At 54.8% G+C, this 18823-nt stretch overlaps 2 protein-coding genes across 2 annotated transcripts in view; both read left to right on the forward strand.

The window, feature by feature from the left end:
- Positions 1-18823, forward strand: part of LOC132586353 (cytochrome P450 2G1-like) — a 520878-nt gene that overhangs the window by 312208 nt on the left and 189847 nt on the right. The gene's annotated exons all lie outside the window — the stretch shown is intronic.
- Positions 1755-17625, forward strand: LOC132585924 (cytochrome P450 2F2-like). Its single transcript, XM_060257800.1, has 9 exons — positions 1755-1940; positions 5571-5733; positions 7300-7449; positions 7752-7912; positions 8825-9001; positions 10744-10885; positions 12190-12377; positions 14961-15102; positions 17416-17625. The coding sequence occupies exons 1-9, from the start codon at positions 1755-1757 to the stop codon at positions 17601-17603; spliced, it is 1497 nt and encodes a 498-aa protein (XP_060113783.1). The 3' UTR covers positions 17604-17625.

Consider the following 18823-nt stretch of genomic DNA (forward strand, 5'->3'; position numbering starts at 1 on the left):
CTCCAGTCTTAAGGGAAATCAACCCAGACTGCTCCCTGGAAGGTCAGATGCTGAAGCTGAAGCTCAAATGCTTTGGCCCCCCAATGAGAAGGGAGCCCTCCCTGGAGAAGACCCTGATGCTGGGAAGGACAGAAGGCCAAAGAAGAAGGGGACGGCAAAAGAGGAGATGGCTAGGCAGCGTTACTGATGCAACAAACACGAATTTGAGCAGACTTCGGAGGATAGTGGAAGAACATAAGAGAAGCCATGTTGGATCAGGCCAATTTTGTCAGTCCACCAGGGCCTCCAAAAGGAGTTATGGCCAGCACATTTCAAGGGACCGCACACCTTTTAAATGCCTTCCCTCCACTGGAAATAACTAAGGACAGGGGCACTTTCTTATGGGGCTTGTAGAATTGGTTCCCCTGGTCCAATCCTTTTGAAACTTGGAGGGTGTTTTGAGGAGAGGTACTGGATGGTATGCTGAAAATTTGGTGCCTCTACCTCAAAAGCAGCCCCCCCAGACCCAGATAATGGATCAATTCTCCATTATACCCTATGGACATCGGTCTCCATAGGGAATAATGGAGTGCCCAGCAGACATTTCCCTCCCCCACCGCTTTCTGATGACCCTGAAGCGGGGGGAGGGCCTCCAAACGGGGGGATCCCCTGCCCTCACCTGGGGATTTTGCAGCACAACAAAGAAACTAAATTAAAAGCTACTAGAGAACAGGAGTTCTCTACAAAGCCCCCCCAATGGTGGAACCAACTGCCGGAAGAGGTGCGGACCCTACGGGATCTTAACCAGTTCCGTAGGGCCTGCAAAACTGCCCTCTTCCGGCTAGCTTTTTAAGACAGAACTCTTGATAAGATCAATAATACCGAGCCATCCTATATGCCATTTGACTGTATTTTAATGTCTTACTGTTTTATCGGTTTTATTCTTTAAATTATTAACTGTATTATCTATTGTTTATTTGTATCATGGTTTCTACCGTGTCCTGCCTAGGCGGGGAGGGCGGGGTATAAATAAAAGATTATTATTATTATTATTATTATTATTATTATTATTATTATTATTATTATTATTATTATTAAACGCGGATATGTGGAGCAGGGAAAAGGTACAAAATCCTCTGCGAGAACCAGCCTCAACAATAAAGAAATCTAAGTGTAATTTACAAAAATTATTCCAACAAAATCAACATTATCAGAAGTGAAATGAATCCCATTTTAAAGTGAGGGAACAGCCTTGCTACAATACATCACTCCGCTGGTCTGCTCATCAGAAAAGATTGGAGCGTTGCGCTCCCTCTTGAATAGCGCCCTTTCCCCCCCAGGCTGGGCCTTCGCGTTCAGAGTCTTCTTCGCTCCTGGGGGCGCGGGCGTGGTCCGTCTTCTGTCACTTTAAAATGGGATTCATTTCACTTCTGATATGTTGATTTTGTGATAAGAAGTTTTGCAAATTACACTTAGATTTCTTTACTGTCGAGGCTGGTTCTGGCGGAGGTTTTTGTACTTTTACCTTGCCCCGCCTGGAGATTGGCAACCGGCGGCTGTTTGTCAGAATCGGGGCTTCTGCGCCGTCGATCAAGAGTCGGGGGCGGCGGCGGGCGGCTGCTGGGCGTCTCTGCTGGGAAGCAGCCCTTCCCCAGCCCAGCGAGGAGGGGGGAGTGCCGGGTGGCTCGCAGGGCTTGCAATAGTCCGCCCGCCCCGTCGGGCCGCGAGAGAGCTATAAGGGGGCGGCGGGGCCTCTCCATCCCTCCGCCGGCCCCATGGAGGTGCTGCTGAGCTGGGCGGCGCTGGTGCTGCTGGGCGGTCTGTCGGGGGCTCTGTGGCTGCTGGCCGGGCCGAGGAGGAGGGGGAGGCAGAGGGGTCTGCCCCCCGGGCCGTCGCCTCTGCCGCTCGTGGGCAACCTGCTGCAGCTGGACCCCGGCGCCATGCACCGCTCCCTCGAGCAGGTAAGCCCCCCGACGGGTCTCAGGCTCCGCGCTAGCAAGCCGGGGGAGGGCTGGACTGGGGCCCTTCGCCTCGCGCCAACCTCCAGGCGGGACGGGAGCTCTTCCGGCGCCGCGGTCACTGCGCTGACCTCCGGACACGCCAGGGCAGCAGCAGATCCCGGGCGGGAGAAAGCGGAGCAGCCATATCCTACCCCAGCCCAAACTCTGCCAAGCGCCACACCCTCCATCTCCGCCCCAGAGTTGGCAACCCCGGCTGGCTGGCTTCCTCCCGTGCGGGTGACTGGGGGGAGCCGGGCGGGGGAGGGGAGGGGAGGGAGGGCGGGTGCCTGCCGGTTCCCCCTCCTCACCACGACCCTGTGAAGTAGGCGGGCTGGAAAATTAAAGTGGGCTGTCTGGAGGTCTCTCCCGCCCCCCCCGCGGGAGCTTTGCAGCCGGGTGAGGATTCGAATCTGGCTCAGGAAGAGCCCCCCCCCTCCCCCGGAAACTCTGCCCCGCCACTCCGTCCTGGGTGCCAGCCGGCGGGGAGGGAGGATCTGCAGTGCGCAGCAGAACTTGGGACAAGCCGGGAGCCTCCCGCTGGGGACTTCCCAGTCCCCCTCCAGCCCCGCAGGAAAGCTCTGCTCCTTCCCAAACCCCCCCCCCCCCCCGCCCATGTGTCTGTGAAGGAGGCAGGCAACGCCCCCCCGCCCCCGCCCCCGCTGGCCCAGGAGCCAAAAACGCAGCTCTGAGCGGACTCTTCAGAATTCTCTCCTTCAGCTCATGAAGATCAGTAGACTGATAGGAAGTTATTAAATTTGGATTAAATCCCTTTCGGCAGAGCAAGCCAACTTTCTGTCGCAACCCTCAGAGGCCATGATCCTGACACCTTTTGAGCCTCCTCTCATTCCAGAGAGAAGACCTGTGGCAGCAAAAATAACAGCACTGCAGGCTGCTTCTTGCAGTGCCCTAGTTAGAGCCCGGCTTCTCTTATTTGATTCTGAAGAAGGTTTTCTGGATCTGCTACAATCTGCCCCCCGCTGCAAGCCCTGACAACATCCACAAGGGATGAGAAGTTTTCCACACTGGGAGGTGCAAATGTGTATAGCAGAGACTGGCTAGAATGTCTATGAAGGCTGTGTTGGAGAAATTCTGCTTACTATTGTCAGACAATGAAAAAGTCACCAAATGTCAGTTGCTGTTTCTGTTGCTTGGATAACTAAGAGGGGAAATGTGTCATGTAATTGTTCTTAGAATTGGAATCCTACAGCGATCTCTTTTTGTGGCTTGGGGAGTGATGTTTCTGCCGCATTTATAGACTTTGATTTCTAACTAATAACTGGAAAGGGGGGGAAGCCCAAATTAAATCACGAGAAGTGTCAAGAAGGAACCTGCAGGTGAGCACTTAATCACATCTGACAGAAGAAATAACAGCTGCAGGGTTTAAGAGGGTACAGTGACAAACCATGCACAGAGATTGGGAAAGAAACCTAGAGCTGGAATGGCCCCCAAGGGTCAACTAGTCCAATCCCTTGCGTAAAACAGGAGATTCACATTTACCTCCCACTTCCCCATTCCCCCAGTGACCCTGGCCGTATGCCCAGAGGGAGGCAAAGAGCCAATCTGGCCTAGGGGAAAATTCCTTCCTGACCCCAAAGTGGTGATGGGCATTACCATGGTCATGTAAGAAAGGTCCATGAGAACAATGAGGATCCTGTGAATTTAGGAGGCAATATTTGTGAATTTCCTGCATTGTTCAGGAGGTTGGACTAGATGACCCTGGAGGTCCCTTCCAACTCTGTGATTCTGTGAGAGCTGAGCTCTGGCTCTAGCTCACCCCTTCCTGTGCTGCCTCTCATCATGAATTTAGGCAGGATCCTCAGAACAATGAGGATCCTGCCTAAATTCACAGGATCCTCATTGCTGTCAGAGGGCCATCTAGCCTCTGCTTGAAAACCTCCAAAGAAGGAGAGCCCACCTCCTCCCCATGAGGAAGCCTGTTCCACTGAGGAACCACTCTAACGGTCAGGAAGTTCTTCCTGATGTTTAGCCGAAGATTCTTTTGGTTTAATTTCAGTCCACTGGTTCTGGTCTGACCTTGTGGGGATGCAGAAAACAACTCAGCACCATCCTCTATATAGGACAGCCCTTCGTCCTTGAAGATGATGATCCTATCACCTCTCAGCCGCCTCCTCTCCAGGCTAAACAGGCCCAGCTCCATCAACCTTTCCTCACAGGACTTGGTTTCCAGACCCCTCACCATCTTCATCACCCTCCTCTGAACAGATTCTAGATTATCTTTTAAATTGTGGTGCCCAAAACTGAAGACACTTCCCCCAAGTCAGGTCTAACTGGGTCTAGACAGGCAGTCAGAACCTGCCTCTGTATGTGAAGGTTCCCTTTGGTCATGGCATCTAGGAGCATTTGCATGTTGCTGGAGAGGGCTGGTGGCTCAGGGGTAGAGCCTTTGCTTGGAATGCAGAAGGCACCAGGTGGGGCCCCCGGCAGCATCTCCAGTGTGAAGGAGCAGGCAGGAGCGGGTGGGAAAGACCCTTCTCGGCCACAGACCCCGGAGAGCAGCTGCCAGTCTGAGCAGACAAGACTGACCACAGGGGGACTGGGGGTGAGCCTCATGTGCTTTTGTTTTCTGAAGAAAGAGGCATTCTTCTGTTTGGTTTAGGACGGTGATTCACACCCCTCTGTTGCAGAAGAGGCCCCCCTCCCCTCCCCTCCCAGTTGGGTGAGAGAGGCTGCTCTGTCGCAAAATAACTGACCTGTTGAGAAATCTGTTTAATCTGGAACATCCTCTGGACTGATTAATTAGGCTGGAGATTTCCTGCACAACACAGTAGCCATGCCCAGCCATTCAAGGCGTTCGGAACAAAGACCTTAGCGGTGATTCATTGGATCTGAAATGGAAAGCTAGAGGAGGATCCCAAGTGGCTCTTATTGCATTTACCTTCTCAAGATATTGCTACATCAAAGCCTAAGCTTACTTCAACTTCATTGGTGATGGCACATTTGTATATTGCAACTCACTGGAAGAAGGATAAATCTCCATCTTTAACATTGTGGAAGGTTAAAACTTGAAACCTTCCTTCCTTCTTTCCATCCTCCCTCCCTCCCTTCCTTTTTCCTCCCTCCCTCCCTTCTCCCTCTCTCCCTTCCTTCCTTCCTTCTTCCTCCCTCTCTCTCTCCCTCCCTTCCTTCTTCCTCCCTCCCTTCATTCTTCCCCCCTCCCTTCTTCCTCCCTCCCTTTTTTCCTTCTCCTTCCTTCCTTCCTTTCCTCCCTCTCTCCCTCCCTTCTTCCTCCCTCCCTTCCTCCCTCCCTCCCTTCAGGTTATGTCATCTCACTTTTTGGACAAGTGGATGCCTCTTTGTTCTTATTTGGAGAGAATGAAATGTCATAAATAAATGTCATAAATAAATTATAGAATAAATAAAGCTGGGGGAAATTCCTTCCAAATACGGGTTCCTTTTTCATGATGGTTCAGTCTGTATTTTCTGAAAGGTCTATGTTATTTGCATGCTTTAGTGAACAAAGGACTAACATCATGTCCACCGTTTTTGCTCTGCTAAGATTCAAATTTTACAAACCCGCACAACTCTGCGAGCAGGACTTGCCCAACTCACAGCAGGTTTTTCTCCACCCAGCTCAGCAAGAGATACGGCCCTGTGTACACCATCCATCTCGGCTCTCTGCCCTGCGTGGTGCTCTGTGGCTACCAGGCCGTGAAGGAAGCCCTAGTGGACCAAGCCGATGACTTCAGTGGCCGGGGAGCCTTCCCGGTATTCGATCGCTTCACTCGGGGCAACGGTAAGAGGGCAGCCCCCCAACCCAAGGCCCTGCTAGCTGAAGCACCAACTCTCACAGATAGGGTGGGGGAGTCATTTCTCAAGGGCAGAAGCAGGACTTCCAGGACAGCCCATTAACTGAGAGACAGTGTGGCGTAGTGGTTAAAGGTTTGGCCTAGGAGCTGGGAGACCCAGGTTTGAATCCCTGCTCTGGCATGGAAGTTTGCTGGGTGACCTTGGGCCAGTCACAACCTCTCAGGGTTGTTGTCAAGATAAAACAGAGGGGAGGAGAATGGAGGGAGCCATTTTGGGTCCTCCGCAAGGAGACAGGGGGGATAGAAATAAAGGGAATGTTAATATGGGCCCAGCCCTCCAGGAAGCTCCCCTGTGCAAGCCCCACTGAAATGGACAGGAATTTCAGAAAGGTGCTGTGGTGGTTTGGGCCCTAGCCCTCGTGAAAAAGCCACTGCAGGGATCTGTATGAAATCAAAGATTTCAGGTTTTCACGGCTGGTAACATCATTAGGGTTTGTAGAATCTTTCGGGATCAAGTGCCGTGTTCTACTGGAGAAAGTTTTCCTTCCAGACGTTTCGTTCTCAGCTGCGTTTCCCTCCAGCCTATAAATAGCAGCTCTCCAGCAGCCCTGGCCCCACTCAATGCACAGCAGCCAAGAAGGTCAGAGCGCCTGCTCCGGCTGCAACGCCACTGAGGATGTTCTCCGCAGCTGAGAACGAAACGTCTGGAAGGAAAACTTTCTCCAGTAGAACACGGCACTTGATCCCGAAAGATTCTACAAACCCTAATGTATGGAATCACACAACACCTTGAGTGCTCTTGGGCAGAGATGTGGTCAAGGGAAGAAGCGTAAGTCCTCCATGTCACAGAAACGCTGGTGAACCCCTTCCTCCCTCCCTTCCTCCCTCCCTCCTTTCCCCATCTTCCTTCCTCCCTCCCTCCCTCCCTCCTTCCATCTTCCTGCCTTTTTTCCTCCCTCCCTCTCTCCCCATCTTCCTTCCTCCCACCCTCATCTTCCTCCCTCCCTTCCCCATCTTCCTTCCTCTCTCCCTCCCTCTCTTCCCCATCTTCCTGCCTTCTTTCCTCCCTCCCTCCCTCCTTTCCCCATCTTTCTTTCTTCCTCCCTCCCTCTATCTTCCCCCCTCCCTCCCTCCCTTCCCCATCTTCCTTCCTTCCTCTCTCCCTCCCTCCCTTCCCCATCTTCCTCCCTTCTTTCCTCCCTTCCTCCATCTTCCTGCCTCCTTTCCTCCCTCCTCATCTTCCTTCCTTCCTCCCACCCTCATCTTCCTCCCTCCCTTCCCCATCTTCCTTCCATCCTTCCTCTCTCCCTCCCTCCCTTCCCCATCTTCCTTCCTTCCTTCCTTCCTTCCTTCCTTCCTTCCTTCCTTCCTTCCTTCCTTCCTTCCTTCCTTCCTTCCTCTCTCCCTCCCTCCCTCCCTCCCTTCCCCATCTTCCTTCCTTCCTTCCTTCCTTCCTTCCTTCCTTCCTTCCTTCCTTCCTTCCTTCCTTCCTTCCTTCCTTCCTTCCTTCCTCCCTCCCTCCCTCCCTCCCTCCCTTCCATCTCTCCCTGTAGGCATTGCCTTCTCCAACGGGGAGAAGTGGAAGATTCTGCGTCGCTTTGCCCTGCAGACTCTGAAGAATTTTGGGATGGGAAGGAGCAGCATAGAGGAGCAGATCCAAGAGGAGGCGCAGTGCCTGGTGCGAGAGTTCCAGAAGACTGGGGGTAGGGAGGCCTGGCCGGGGGTCAGGGATGGGCCATCACGACCAGAGAGCAGGATAGGGTTGGGGGGGGGCACCTTTTCTTGGCCTGGGGAGCTTCACCAGCCAGGATCTCTGTTCTTTGGGAGAACCAGCACCACGTCTGAGAGGGTGGCAGCCCTGAAGGAAGGGGAAGCAGGATTGGTCCCAGCGACTCCTTCACCCCAGGTGGGGACATGGGGGGCAGAGGAGGGAGAGAGGAGCCAACATCCCCCTCACAAGTGGTGGCCCCCCCACATCACCCCCCTCTCCTCCCTCCCCTTGCAGGGGCTCCCTTCAACCCCATCAACCTTGTGTGCCGTGCCGTCTCCAACATCATCTGCGCCGTGGTTTTCGGCAATCGCTTTGACTACGAAGACGCTGACTTTCTCAGCCTGCTGGACCACCTCAACGAGAACTTCAAGATCATGAGCTCCTTCTGGGGGGTGGTGAGCAGGAGGGGGGGAGGGGAGGCTTTGCCCAAAGAGCTAAAGCACCAGGTGGGGCAGGAGCTCACAGGAGCAGTGCGCCGAAACCTCTAAATTTTATTGTGCTCTTTCTTTCTTAACCCCCTTCTCCAAATGCTTGCATCTGGGCTCCATTTTTCAAACCCCCTCTGAGAATGTTGCTGAACTCTAAGGTCTGTCAAACTTTCAATATTTTTCCTCACAAAAAATGGGAAAATAACCAAAACAAATAAAGCAGACAAATGGAAATCTTCCTCATGCCACTGTGGCCACAGAGGAGAAAGGAATTTTAAAAGTACAATGGGAGTCAGGTTTTATGATGACGGTTCTAATTCAAGAAGCATTTGAAGGTCGATACTGAGCTGATATAATTTAGTACACCTTCCAGTGAAGGGAAGTGTGGCATATGCAAATGAGGTGTGCTAATGAGCTCCGGCACCTCTTTTTCTACAAGATGACCCCTGGGGCAAGGGATCCCCGGTTTGGTTCCCTGGCCAAGACTTCATGGGGGGCTTTGAATGATGAATTTGGTGACTCTGTGGGAGGCAGTTTTTAAGAAAATATAATAAAACAGACTAATGAATTTTCTTAAGGCATTTTGTGCTTCTGCAAGAACAAAACTTCTGCCTTTTCCTGCTTCTCTCTCTATATATCCTTTCCCAGTTTTCCCCTTTCTTCTTTCCAGCATCTGGAGCGGCCTCCTTAGAATCTTTCTGTCACTCATCAGCTATTCCATGCCCTTTCCTTGACTTTTAAGACTAATTGACTAAGAGGGCCAATTAATCGAAACAAGAAAATGTCAGGGCAAGTGAGGCAGATGTGTTTGGAGAACTTGGGGGGACTTTTGGAATGTTTTTGGTCACTGAATATCAGCTGGTTGCTCTCGTGGTCCAGCTCTACAACATCTTCCCCCGGCTCATGGACCTTCTGCCGGGGCCCCATCAGCAAATCTTCTGCAACTTCGAGAAACTGAGACAGTTTATCACTGAGCGCGTTCGCAGACACCAAGAGGCCCTCGACCCCAGCGCCCCGCGAGACTTCATCGACTGCTTCCTGATCCGCATGGAGAAGGTAACTCAAAGGCACCTGCAGGACCCTGGTTGAGTGATGGATTTGGAAGCCCTTCTTGCCCTCTCTGGTTTCCGTTCCAGGGGCTGAGCACGCAGGAGCCTCACCCTGGTTGAGTTTAAAATGTTTTCAATCCCACCCTTCCCAGAGGTTCAGGCCAGCTGCCCACAAACCCAATTCATACAATCATATTGGAAGGGACCTCTAGGGTCATCTAGTCCAATCCCCTGCACAAGGCAGGAAACCCACAAATACCTACCCCAAATTCACAGGATCTTCATTTATTGTCAGATGGCCATCTAGCTTCTGTTTAAAAACCTCCAAGGAAGGAGAGCCCACCATCTCCCGAGGAAGCCTGTTCCACTGAGGAATCGCTCTAACGGTCAGGAAGTTCTTCCTAATGTTGAGCCAGAAACTCTTTTGATTTAATTTCAACCCATTGGTTCTGGTTACACCTTCCAGGGCCACAGAAAACAATTCCACACCATCCTCTACAGGACAGCCCTTCAAGGATTTGAAGATGGTGATCCTATCACCTCTCAGCCGCCTCCTCTCCAGGCTGAACATCCCCAGCTCCTTCGACCTTTCCTCATAGGACTTGGCCTCCAGACCCCTCCCCATCTTTGTCGCCCTCCTCTGGATCCCTTCCAGCTTGTCTAGATCCTTCTTAAAATGTGGGGCCCAAAACTGAACACAATACTCCAGATGAGGTTTAACCAGAGCAGAGTAATTGGTGTTGTAACCCAGAACATCTGCGATACAACAGGGGTGGCCAACAGTAACTCTCCAGATGTTTTTGCCTACAACTCCCATCAGCCCCAGCCATTGGCCATGCTGGCTGGGGCTGATGAGAGTTGTAGGCAAAAAACATCTGGAGAGCTACTGTTGGCCACCCCTGCGATACAAGATGAAGAGCGCAGTCCAACTGGCGGCCGAGGTGAGAGCCAGGGAGACCCCTGTGTGTAACTGAAACACAGCTGAGTTTGATTGGCAGCACTAGGCAGGCCAGTTCCAGGCCTTCCACCCCCGATTCCTCTCCCAAGCTGCCCCACTGCCAGCTGGGTGCAAGCCCACCCCCAGAATCAGATGCCAGACCCCGCAGCTCCTCTGTGCCCTCCTCCTCACTCTGCGGTTTCAAGCATTTTGGGGAGAAGGGCTCAGCCAGAGAACCAGCCTCCTTAGCAGGAAGCTCTCTGGACCGGCTGGCTCTTCCAGTGCAGCAGAGAGGGGACCCAGCGCCCCACTTGGGGCCAGGAGCTTTTTAATGGGGGCACAGCTCAAGGGGCGGCTGGGCTCCTGGTGGATGCCAGGCAGACCTCTGGAGAGGATGGCAGGGCCAAGGAGGCACACGGCTGGGTACATCCTGCATGCCAGTTTGTTAGTTCAAGGGCTCACAGTTCAAATAGGCTACATAAAAATGACACAGTCTCCGTGGGGCAGAGGGCCTTCCCCGAGAGCCCCCTCCAGATGGAGCTTCCTCCAGGCCAGCCTGGGGAGGGAGAGAAGGTGCCGGAAACGACTAGGAAAGTGGAAAGGGAGGGATGGACCAAGATATCTGCAAGGGGGCCACAGACAGGCATGGTTTGGTTCTCAGCCAGCAGCTCCCTGCCTGCCCCATGGGCTCAGTGGGACGAGGGGTGATCCAGAACCACGGCTGTCTCCAGAGAAGGCTGCCGGCTCCAGCCCAGCTGAGAACGGGGCCTGAGCCGTCCCACATGCGTGGCCCCAACTGTTGCCGTTTGCAGGAGAAGGAAGCCCCGCTGAGCTACTTCCACACAGAGACGCTGGTGATGACCACCCACAACCTGTTCTTTGGGGGCACCGAGACCACCAGCACCACCCTGCGGTACAGCTTCCTGATCCTGATGAAGTACCCCCAAGTGGCTGGTGAGTGGGGCTCCTCCATTTCATTCTCCCCAGCAGGAAATAAGAGTCATGACCCAAGTCCCTGAGTCTTGTGCGACATAGAGCCTAAGCGCAACTTCTGGGCAAGCCAGTGATTACTTTTCCCGAGCAAAACCGCAAAGTTTTCTTTTCCAACTTCTTCAAATCCTTCAGGTCGTTCCATTTAGATTTCCTCTGTTAAATCTCCATTGAGGAAAGCGGCTTTTAATGTCCACGTGTTCGGCTTGCGTACCTCTTGCAAGCTGAACACGTGGACATTAAAACAGCTTTCCTCAATGCAGATTTGGCAGAGGAGATCTATACGGAACAACCTGAAGGATTTGAAGAAGTAGGAGAAGAAAGATTTGTGTGCCCTGGGCCCGTCCAACTCCCCCCGCCCCCCATGACAGCAGGCGTGTTCTGGGAGGCGCCCCACACTGCTCTGGGGCTGCAAGGGGGCAGTCGGCTCTTCTTCTGGGACCTGATTTGGGAGCCCCCCCCCCACAACTGCTTGCTTGGATCCTGCCCTCCCCACCCCCACCCCCCACCCAGAGAGGCCTTGAGGATTGAAGGCCATGAGGTGGGGCTGCCAGCAGCAGGTTGCTAAAATTTGGGGGGGGGCATGTGGGGGTGTGATATGAACATCTGAAGCTGCCTTTTACTGAATCAGACCCTCTTTGGTCCATTGAAGGCAGTCTTGTCTACTCAGACTGGCAGCCGCTCTCCAGGGTCTCAAGCTGAGGTTTTTCACGCCTATTTGCCTGGACCCTCTTGAGTTGGAGATGCAGGGGATGGAACCTGGGGCCTTCTGCTTCCCAAGCAGATGCTCTACCACTGAGCCACAGCCCCATTCATGGCTCTCCAGGGTCTCAAGCGGAGGTTTTTCACACCTACTTGCCTGGACCCTTTTGAGTTGGAGATGCAGGGGATTGAACCTGGGACCTTCTGCTTACCAAGCAGATGCTCTACCACTGAGCCACAGCCCCATTCATGGCTCTCCAGGGTCTCAAGCGGAGGTTTTTCACGCCTACTTGCCTGGACCCTCTTGAGTTGGAGATGCCGGGGATTGAACCTGGGACCTTCTGCCTACCAAGCAGATGCTCTACCACTGAGCCACCGGCCCTCCCCGAATGGATGGGGGGAGATGATGCTGCCCTTCCTTCCTGGGAAGCTGGTCTCTGTCGTCTGGAGCTCGGCTGTGATTCCAGAAGGGCTCCAGGGCCCACCTTGAGGTTGGTAACCTGGCATTGGTCCATCCTCACCCCTTCCGTCTGCATTCACTGCCTCCTATCTGCCTGTCTCTGCAGCTCAGGTCCACCAGGAGATCGACCGAGTGATTGGGCGTGAACGCGCCCCTTGCCTGGCAGACCGCACGCTCATGCCCTACACGGAGGCTGTCCTCTGCGAGATCCAGCGCTTCATCTCCATGCTGCCCATGGGGTTGCCCCGTGCCGTCACTCAGGACACCCCATTCCGGGACTTCCTGCTTCCCAAGGTGGGACAGCGCGAGCGCTACTAGCCTCCTTGGCCTCCGTTTCCTCTCCCTCTGAGAAAGGCAAGCGAGAAAGATGCTCACTGGGTGCGTGCCTCAAACTCGCCTTCTCAGGGCAGTGTGGCCACAGAATGTGAGCACATCCCATAATGCCCCAGCTGCCTTCTTCTCTGCTTGAGAAGCCCAGGCAGGCCAGCAAAGGAGGCAAACAGCTTCCGTGAAATGGGCTACTGGGGCAGGCCCAAAAGAGGGCCCAACAAGCACCATCCCTCCCTCCCTGCCCTTGTCAAAGGTGGTTCCCCACCCCAAGAAAGAAGAGAAAGCTTTTCTGATTGCTCCCAGCAGCCTGGACAGGTTCAGTCGGGGTGATCTCCTGAAAGGTCCAGAGTCTGCAGGCAGAGCTGCAGATCTCACAAACCTTCCTTTAGCTATGTGCGGGGGTGGGAGTCTGCAGGATCTCTGAGCCTGCACGGGAGGGAGAGGGGTGGAGGCTGCTCTTCCAGGGCCCTAGCCGGGCACCAACTGCTTAGGGCTGTGCTGGTTAATCCTAGCCCCTGGAACTGGGCCCAGAAGCCAAGAGGGCGGCAGAAGCAACCCGGCTTCACTTGTTCCACTCAATGTGTCCCAGTTTGGTGTAGTGGTGAAGTGTGCAGACTTTGATTCCCCACTCCTCCACTTGCAGCTGCTGGAATGGCCTTGGGTCAGCCAGAGCTCTCTTATCTGGGAGAACCGGGTCTGATTCCCCACTCCTCCACTCGCAGCTGCTGGAATGGCCTTGGGTCAGCCAGAGCTCTCATATCTGGGAGAACCGGGTTTGATTCCCCACTCCTCCACTCGCAGCTGCTGGAATGGCCTTGGGTCAGCCATAGCTCTCTTATCTGGGAGAACCGGGTTTGATTCCCCACTCCTCCACTTGCACCTGCTGGAATGGCCTTGGGTCAGCCAGAGCACCCTTATCTGGGAGAACCGGGTTTGATTCCCCACTCCTCCACTTGCAGCTGCTGGAATGGCCTTGGGTCAGCCAGAGCACTCTTATCTGGGAGAACCGGGTTTGATTCCCCACTCCTCCACTTGCACCTGCTGGAATGGCCTTGGGTCAGCCAGAGCACTCTTATCTGGGAGAACCGGGTTTGATTCCCCACTCCTCCACTTGCAGCTGCTGGAATGGCCTTGGGTCAGCCAGAGCTCTCTTATCTGGGAGAACCGGGTTTGATTCCCCACTCCTCCACTTGCAGCTGCTGGAATGGCCTTGGGTCAGCCATAGCTCTCTTATCTGGGAGAACCGGGTTGGATTCCCCACTCCTCCACTTGCACCTGCTGGAATGGCCTTGGGTCAGCCATAGCTCTCTTATCTGGGAGAACCGGGTTGGATTCCCCACTCCTCCACTTGCAGCTGCTGGAATGGCCTTGGGTCAGCCATAGCTCTCTTATCTGGGAGAACCGGGTTGGATTCCCCACTCCTCCACTTGCACCTGCTGGAATGGCCTTGGGTCAGCCATAGCTCTCTTATCTGGGAGAACCGGGTTGGATTCCCCACTCCTCCACTTGCACCTGCTAGAATGGCCTTGGGTCAGCCATAGCTCTCTTATCTGGGAGAACCGGGTTTGATTCCCCCCTCCTCCACTTGCAGCTGCTAGCATGGCCTTGGGTCAGCCAGAGCTATTGCAGAGGTTGTCCTTGAAAGGGCAGCTGCTGTGAGAGCTCTCTCAGCCCCACCCACCTCACAGGGTGTCTGTTGTGGGGGAAGAAGGAAAAGGAGATTGTGAGCCACTCTGAGACTCTGTCCTTGAAAGGGCAGCTTCTGTGAGAGCTCTCCCAGCCCCACCTACCTCACAGGGTATCTGTTGTGGGGGGAGAAAATATAGGATTTTGTAAGCCGCTCTGAGACTCTGATTCAGAAAGAAGGACGGGGTATAAATCTGCAGTCTGCTTCAGTGCAGAGAACCTTTGCAGCTGCACCTGGCCCCAGAAGAAGCTACTGAACACTCCACAACAGTCCAGTAAGACCAACCAGGTTTGATTCTATGTTTTGTTCTGGGTATAAGATCTCATGTGCGCACCTGCGTATAAAAGCTTCTGCCCAGAATTAAATGTTGTTGGTCTTGAAGGACCTCCTGGACTCAAACCTTGTCCCGCTGCTTCAGACCAACGGCGTGACCCCCCTTCAGCCTACAGTGTCTCACAGTCGTCTAACCCAGACACTTCAAGGCGCTGGACACGCAGCAGACTCCCAGCATAGGGCTGCAGTGCTAACTTCCCAGGCCAGCCTGAAGTTCTCCCAGAATTCACCACCCAGGACTCCCTCCCAGCCTCCCAGCAAAGGCAGCGCTACTGGGGCAGCGGAGGCTCGGCTGGTCCCCAAACAGGAACCCCCCCCCCCCCCGACAGCTGCTGGCCTTGTGCTTCAGAGAGAGGAGGGCTCTTCTTACCAAAGATAAATGGCAGGCCGCATAAATGCCCCGTAGAACATCACAAGAGCGCCTCCATCTTTGGGAGAGGGAAGCTGGTGCCCCTACCAGCCCGCCCCCCAATTCCTTTCAAGTGTATGACCACAAGTCTCTCTCCTCCCCCACCCCCACCCAACAGGGCACCCATGTGATCCCACTGCTGAGTTCGGTGCACTTTGACCCCTCCCAGTTCAAGGACCCAAATTCCTTCAACCCCGCCAACTTCCTGGATGAAAACAACGCCTTCAGAAGCAGTGATGCCTTCATGCCCTTTGCTCCAGGTAGGGGGGCGGGGGGGGGAAAGAAGGGAGATTCCCCGTCCCAAAGCTGCAAGGAGGAGCAGGGGGTTTAGTCTGCACCCCCCCACACACACACACACCACTGGGAAGAGGGACTTCCATTGTTAGCACCCCGAGGAGAGTGAGAAAAGGGGGAACGAACAGAGAAGTAGCCCAAAAGAGTGGAAGGGGAAGGAGCAGGAGGGTGACGCGCTGGGGTGTGTTGACTTACTAGGAGGCAGGCAGATGGAACAGGCCCGTTGCCAGGGCCAAGATTTCTGGTTACTGATTTGCTCCCTTTACACCTGACCTTCCTCCCCAGTGAAGTCGCAGACTGACTTATGTTCTTCTCTCAAAAGGTAAAGGCAGTCCCCTGTGCAAGCACTGAGTCGTTAGCAGCCCACAGGGGTGACGTCACATTGTGACGCTTTCTTGGCCGACTTTTTACGGGGCGTTTTGCCCTTTCCTCCCCCAGTCCTCTGGTCCTATCTTATCCTCACCACAACCCTGTGAGGTAGGTGAGGCTGAGAGAGGGTCACCCAACGAGCTCGTAATGAGTATGTGGGATTCCCTGCCGCAGGGAATGGTGATGCCACAAGCACCGGCAGCTCCAAAAGGGGTCTGGATACACACCTGGGGCAGAGGTCCATCCGTGGCTGTGAGCCACAAGGCGTAGGCACAACACTCTGTCTGGGGCAAGGATGCTCGGTCTTCTTGGCGCTTGGGTGGGGTCAACAGTGGGAGGGCTTCTGGAGTTCTGGCCCCGCTGGGGGACCTCCAGAGGGCCCCTGGGTTTTGGCCCCTGCGTGACACAGACTGTTGGAGTGGATGGGCCACTGGCCTGATCCAACATGGCTTCTCTTGTGTTCTTATGACCTCCCAGGGCAGCTGTCTGAGAGAAAGGCCAGGGAAGCACCAACATGCTGTCTACTGGGCTGCACACAGTGGGGTCTGAGGGCTGGGGCCAAGTGCTCTTTTGGGGGGTTGTCTGGTGCCAGGAAAAGAGGGGAGCTTTGACTGCCAGAGTCATACCTGGTCCTGAGGCAGATTTGGTTCCGTCCCTTTCAACTGTTGCAGGCAGGTGTGAAGTGTGTGTCAAGTGCCCTCAAGGAACAGCTGACTTACAGCCACCCCAGCCAGGGGCTTCCAAGGCAAGGGAGAAGCAGAGGTGGTTGGCCCTTGCCTTCCTCCGCAGAGCCTTCCTTGGTGGTCTGCCATCCTGCTTAACTTCTGAGATCTGCGAAGCAGTGGTTGGCCATTGCCTTCTTCTGCAGAGCCTTCCTTGGTGGTCTCCCTGCCAAGAACCAGCCGTGCTTAGCTTCTGAGATCTGACAAGGCTTGCCTACACCAGACCACCTTCCCTTGCAAGAGTGAATTAGGGGGACACAGCAAAGAGGATCGCAGCCCATACTCTAGATTCCCAGAGCCCACCTGCAGCTGCCTCACCCCAGGTTGGCCGAGGCTGGTGAGACACGGCTGAAAGGTAAATCTCCCTCCCTCTCCCTCCCCCAGCAATAAGTGTAAAGTACCACCAACACACGCATCATAACCCTGAAACGGAAGGAAGGAAGGAAGGAAGGAAGGAAGGAAGGAAGGAAGGAAGGAAGGAAGGAAGGAGGGAAGGAGGGAGGGAAGGAAGGAGGGAAGGGAGGGAGGAAGGAAGGAGGAAGGAAGGGAGGAAGGGAGGAAGGAAGGAGGGAGGGAGGGAGGGAAGGAAGGAGGGAAGGAAGGAATGAGGGAGGGAGGGAAGGAAGGAGGGAAGGAAGGAAGGAGGGAAGGAGGGAGGGAAGGAGGGAGGGAAGGAAGGAGGGAGGGAAGGAAGGAAGGAGGGAAGGAAGGAGGGAGGGAAGGAAGGAAGGAGGGAGGGAGGGAGGAAGGAAGGAATGAGGGAGGAAGGAAGGAAGGAGGGAGGGAAGGAGGGAAGGAAGGAGGGAGGGAAGGAAGGAAGGAGGGAGGGAGGGAAGGGAGGAAGGAAGGAAGGAAGGAAGGAAGGAAGGAAGGAAGGAAGGAAGGAAGGAAGGAAGGAAGGAAGGAAGGAAGGAAGGAAGGAAGGAAGGAAGGAAGGAAGGAAGGAAGGAAACCTTCTGGATCAGGGAGGCCTCCTGTCTACTGTGTGACTGCCGGCCTTGTCAGTGAAGATGAGCAAAGGGCGCCCTCTACAGTCAGCATGGAGGGCTTGTTTTTAAGTGGGAGAGACTCACCTTTTTCCGGGCATCATCCATTCCCCAGCCTGCCAAGGGGCACCTGGTGTGTGCCAAAACAAGGGCCAGCCGCTGCTGCCAACTCACGCCCGCTTTTGCTCCTTCCTCCCCACAGGGAAGCGGATCTGCCTGGGAGCCGGCTTGGCCCGCATGGAGATCTTCCTCTTCCTCGCCACCCTCCTGCAGCACTTCACCTTCCGGCCGCTGGTCCCCCCTGCCGAGATCGACCTGACCCCTCAGTGCACCGGCCTGGGCAACGTCCCGCCCCCTTTCGAGTTCCAGGTCCTCTCTCGCTCACCCTAGGAGGAAGGGGCTGGAGCCCCACGCCCACCTGTGGACTGCCGGACACCCCTCGAGCCAGCTGTGGGCAGGCCCCCAACATGATCCACACCTTGAAAGAGGCCCAGATTCCGTCCCAGGGACATAATCCAGTGAAGGCAGCCCCTCGTGGTGTTTTGAAGGAAAGAGACCCTCAGAGGTGGTTCGCCATTGTCTACTTCACCTGGGCTTCCCAGGTAGTCTCCCATTCGAAGCTAACCACTGGGACCAACCCTGTTTGACCTCCAAGACTGAGCCAGCCTGGGCCCTCCAGGTGAAGAGAGGAGGGCGGCCATTGCCAGCCTCTGCGTAGCAACCCTGGACTCCTCGGGCGTCTCCCCCTGCTGACGCTCCCAAGTCCTGATTGGACTGGGCTAGCCTGAGTGGAGGCTGCTTCTCCGTAGGGAGGGCTGAAAGCGTCAGTCTGCAGGCCAGAGGAGACTTTACCCAGACGCCCTTCGGGTTTCTGAAATGCATCTGCCAGCATGTGAGGAGAGGAGAGGGACTCTCCAAGCATCTGGGCATGGCACACTTGGCACATGGCAAAGAAGCAAGCAGGGGGCTACAGCCAGTCCTCTTGACACAAGGGCAGGGGTGGCGAACGGTAGCTCTCCAGATGTTTTTTGCCTACAGCTCCCATCAGCCTCAGGCAGCTTGGCCAATGGCTGGGGCTGAAGGGAGTTGTAGGCAAAAAACATCTGGAGAGCTACTGTTGGCCACCCCTGCATTAGGGGGTTGCACCAAAACCTTTTTCAGCCATGGTGTCTGCGGCAGTGATGCTCTGTCTTCTTGGTACTTGGGGGGGGAGCAACAGTGGGAGGGCTTCTAGTGTCCTGGCCCCACTGATGGACCTCCTGATGGCACCTGGGTTTTTGCCACTGTGTGACACAGAATGTTGGACTGCGTGGGCCTTTGGCCTGATCCAACAGGGCTTCTCTTATGTTCTTACGTGTGAGGCAGTGATGCTCTGCCTTCTTGGTGCTTGGAGAGGGGCCACAGTGGGAGAGCTTCTAGTGTCCTGACTTCACTGGTGAACTTCCTGATGATGCCTGGGTTTTTGGGCCACTGGGTGACAGTTGGACTGGATGGGCCACTGGCCTGATCCAGCATGGCTTCTCTTGTGTCCTTATATCCAGGGCAGTGATGCTCTGTATTCTAGGTGCTTGGGGGGTGGGGGCAACAGTGGGAGGGATTCTAGTGTCCTG

Source organism: Heteronotia binoei, chromosome 17 (assembly GCF_032191835.1).
Source record: "Heteronotia binoei isolate CCM8104 ecotype False Entrance Well chromosome 17, APGP_CSIRO_Hbin_v1, whole genome shotgun sequence".
NCBI classification, from domain to species: domain Eukaryota; kingdom Metazoa; phylum Chordata; class Lepidosauria; order Squamata; family Gekkonidae; genus Heteronotia; species Heteronotia binoei.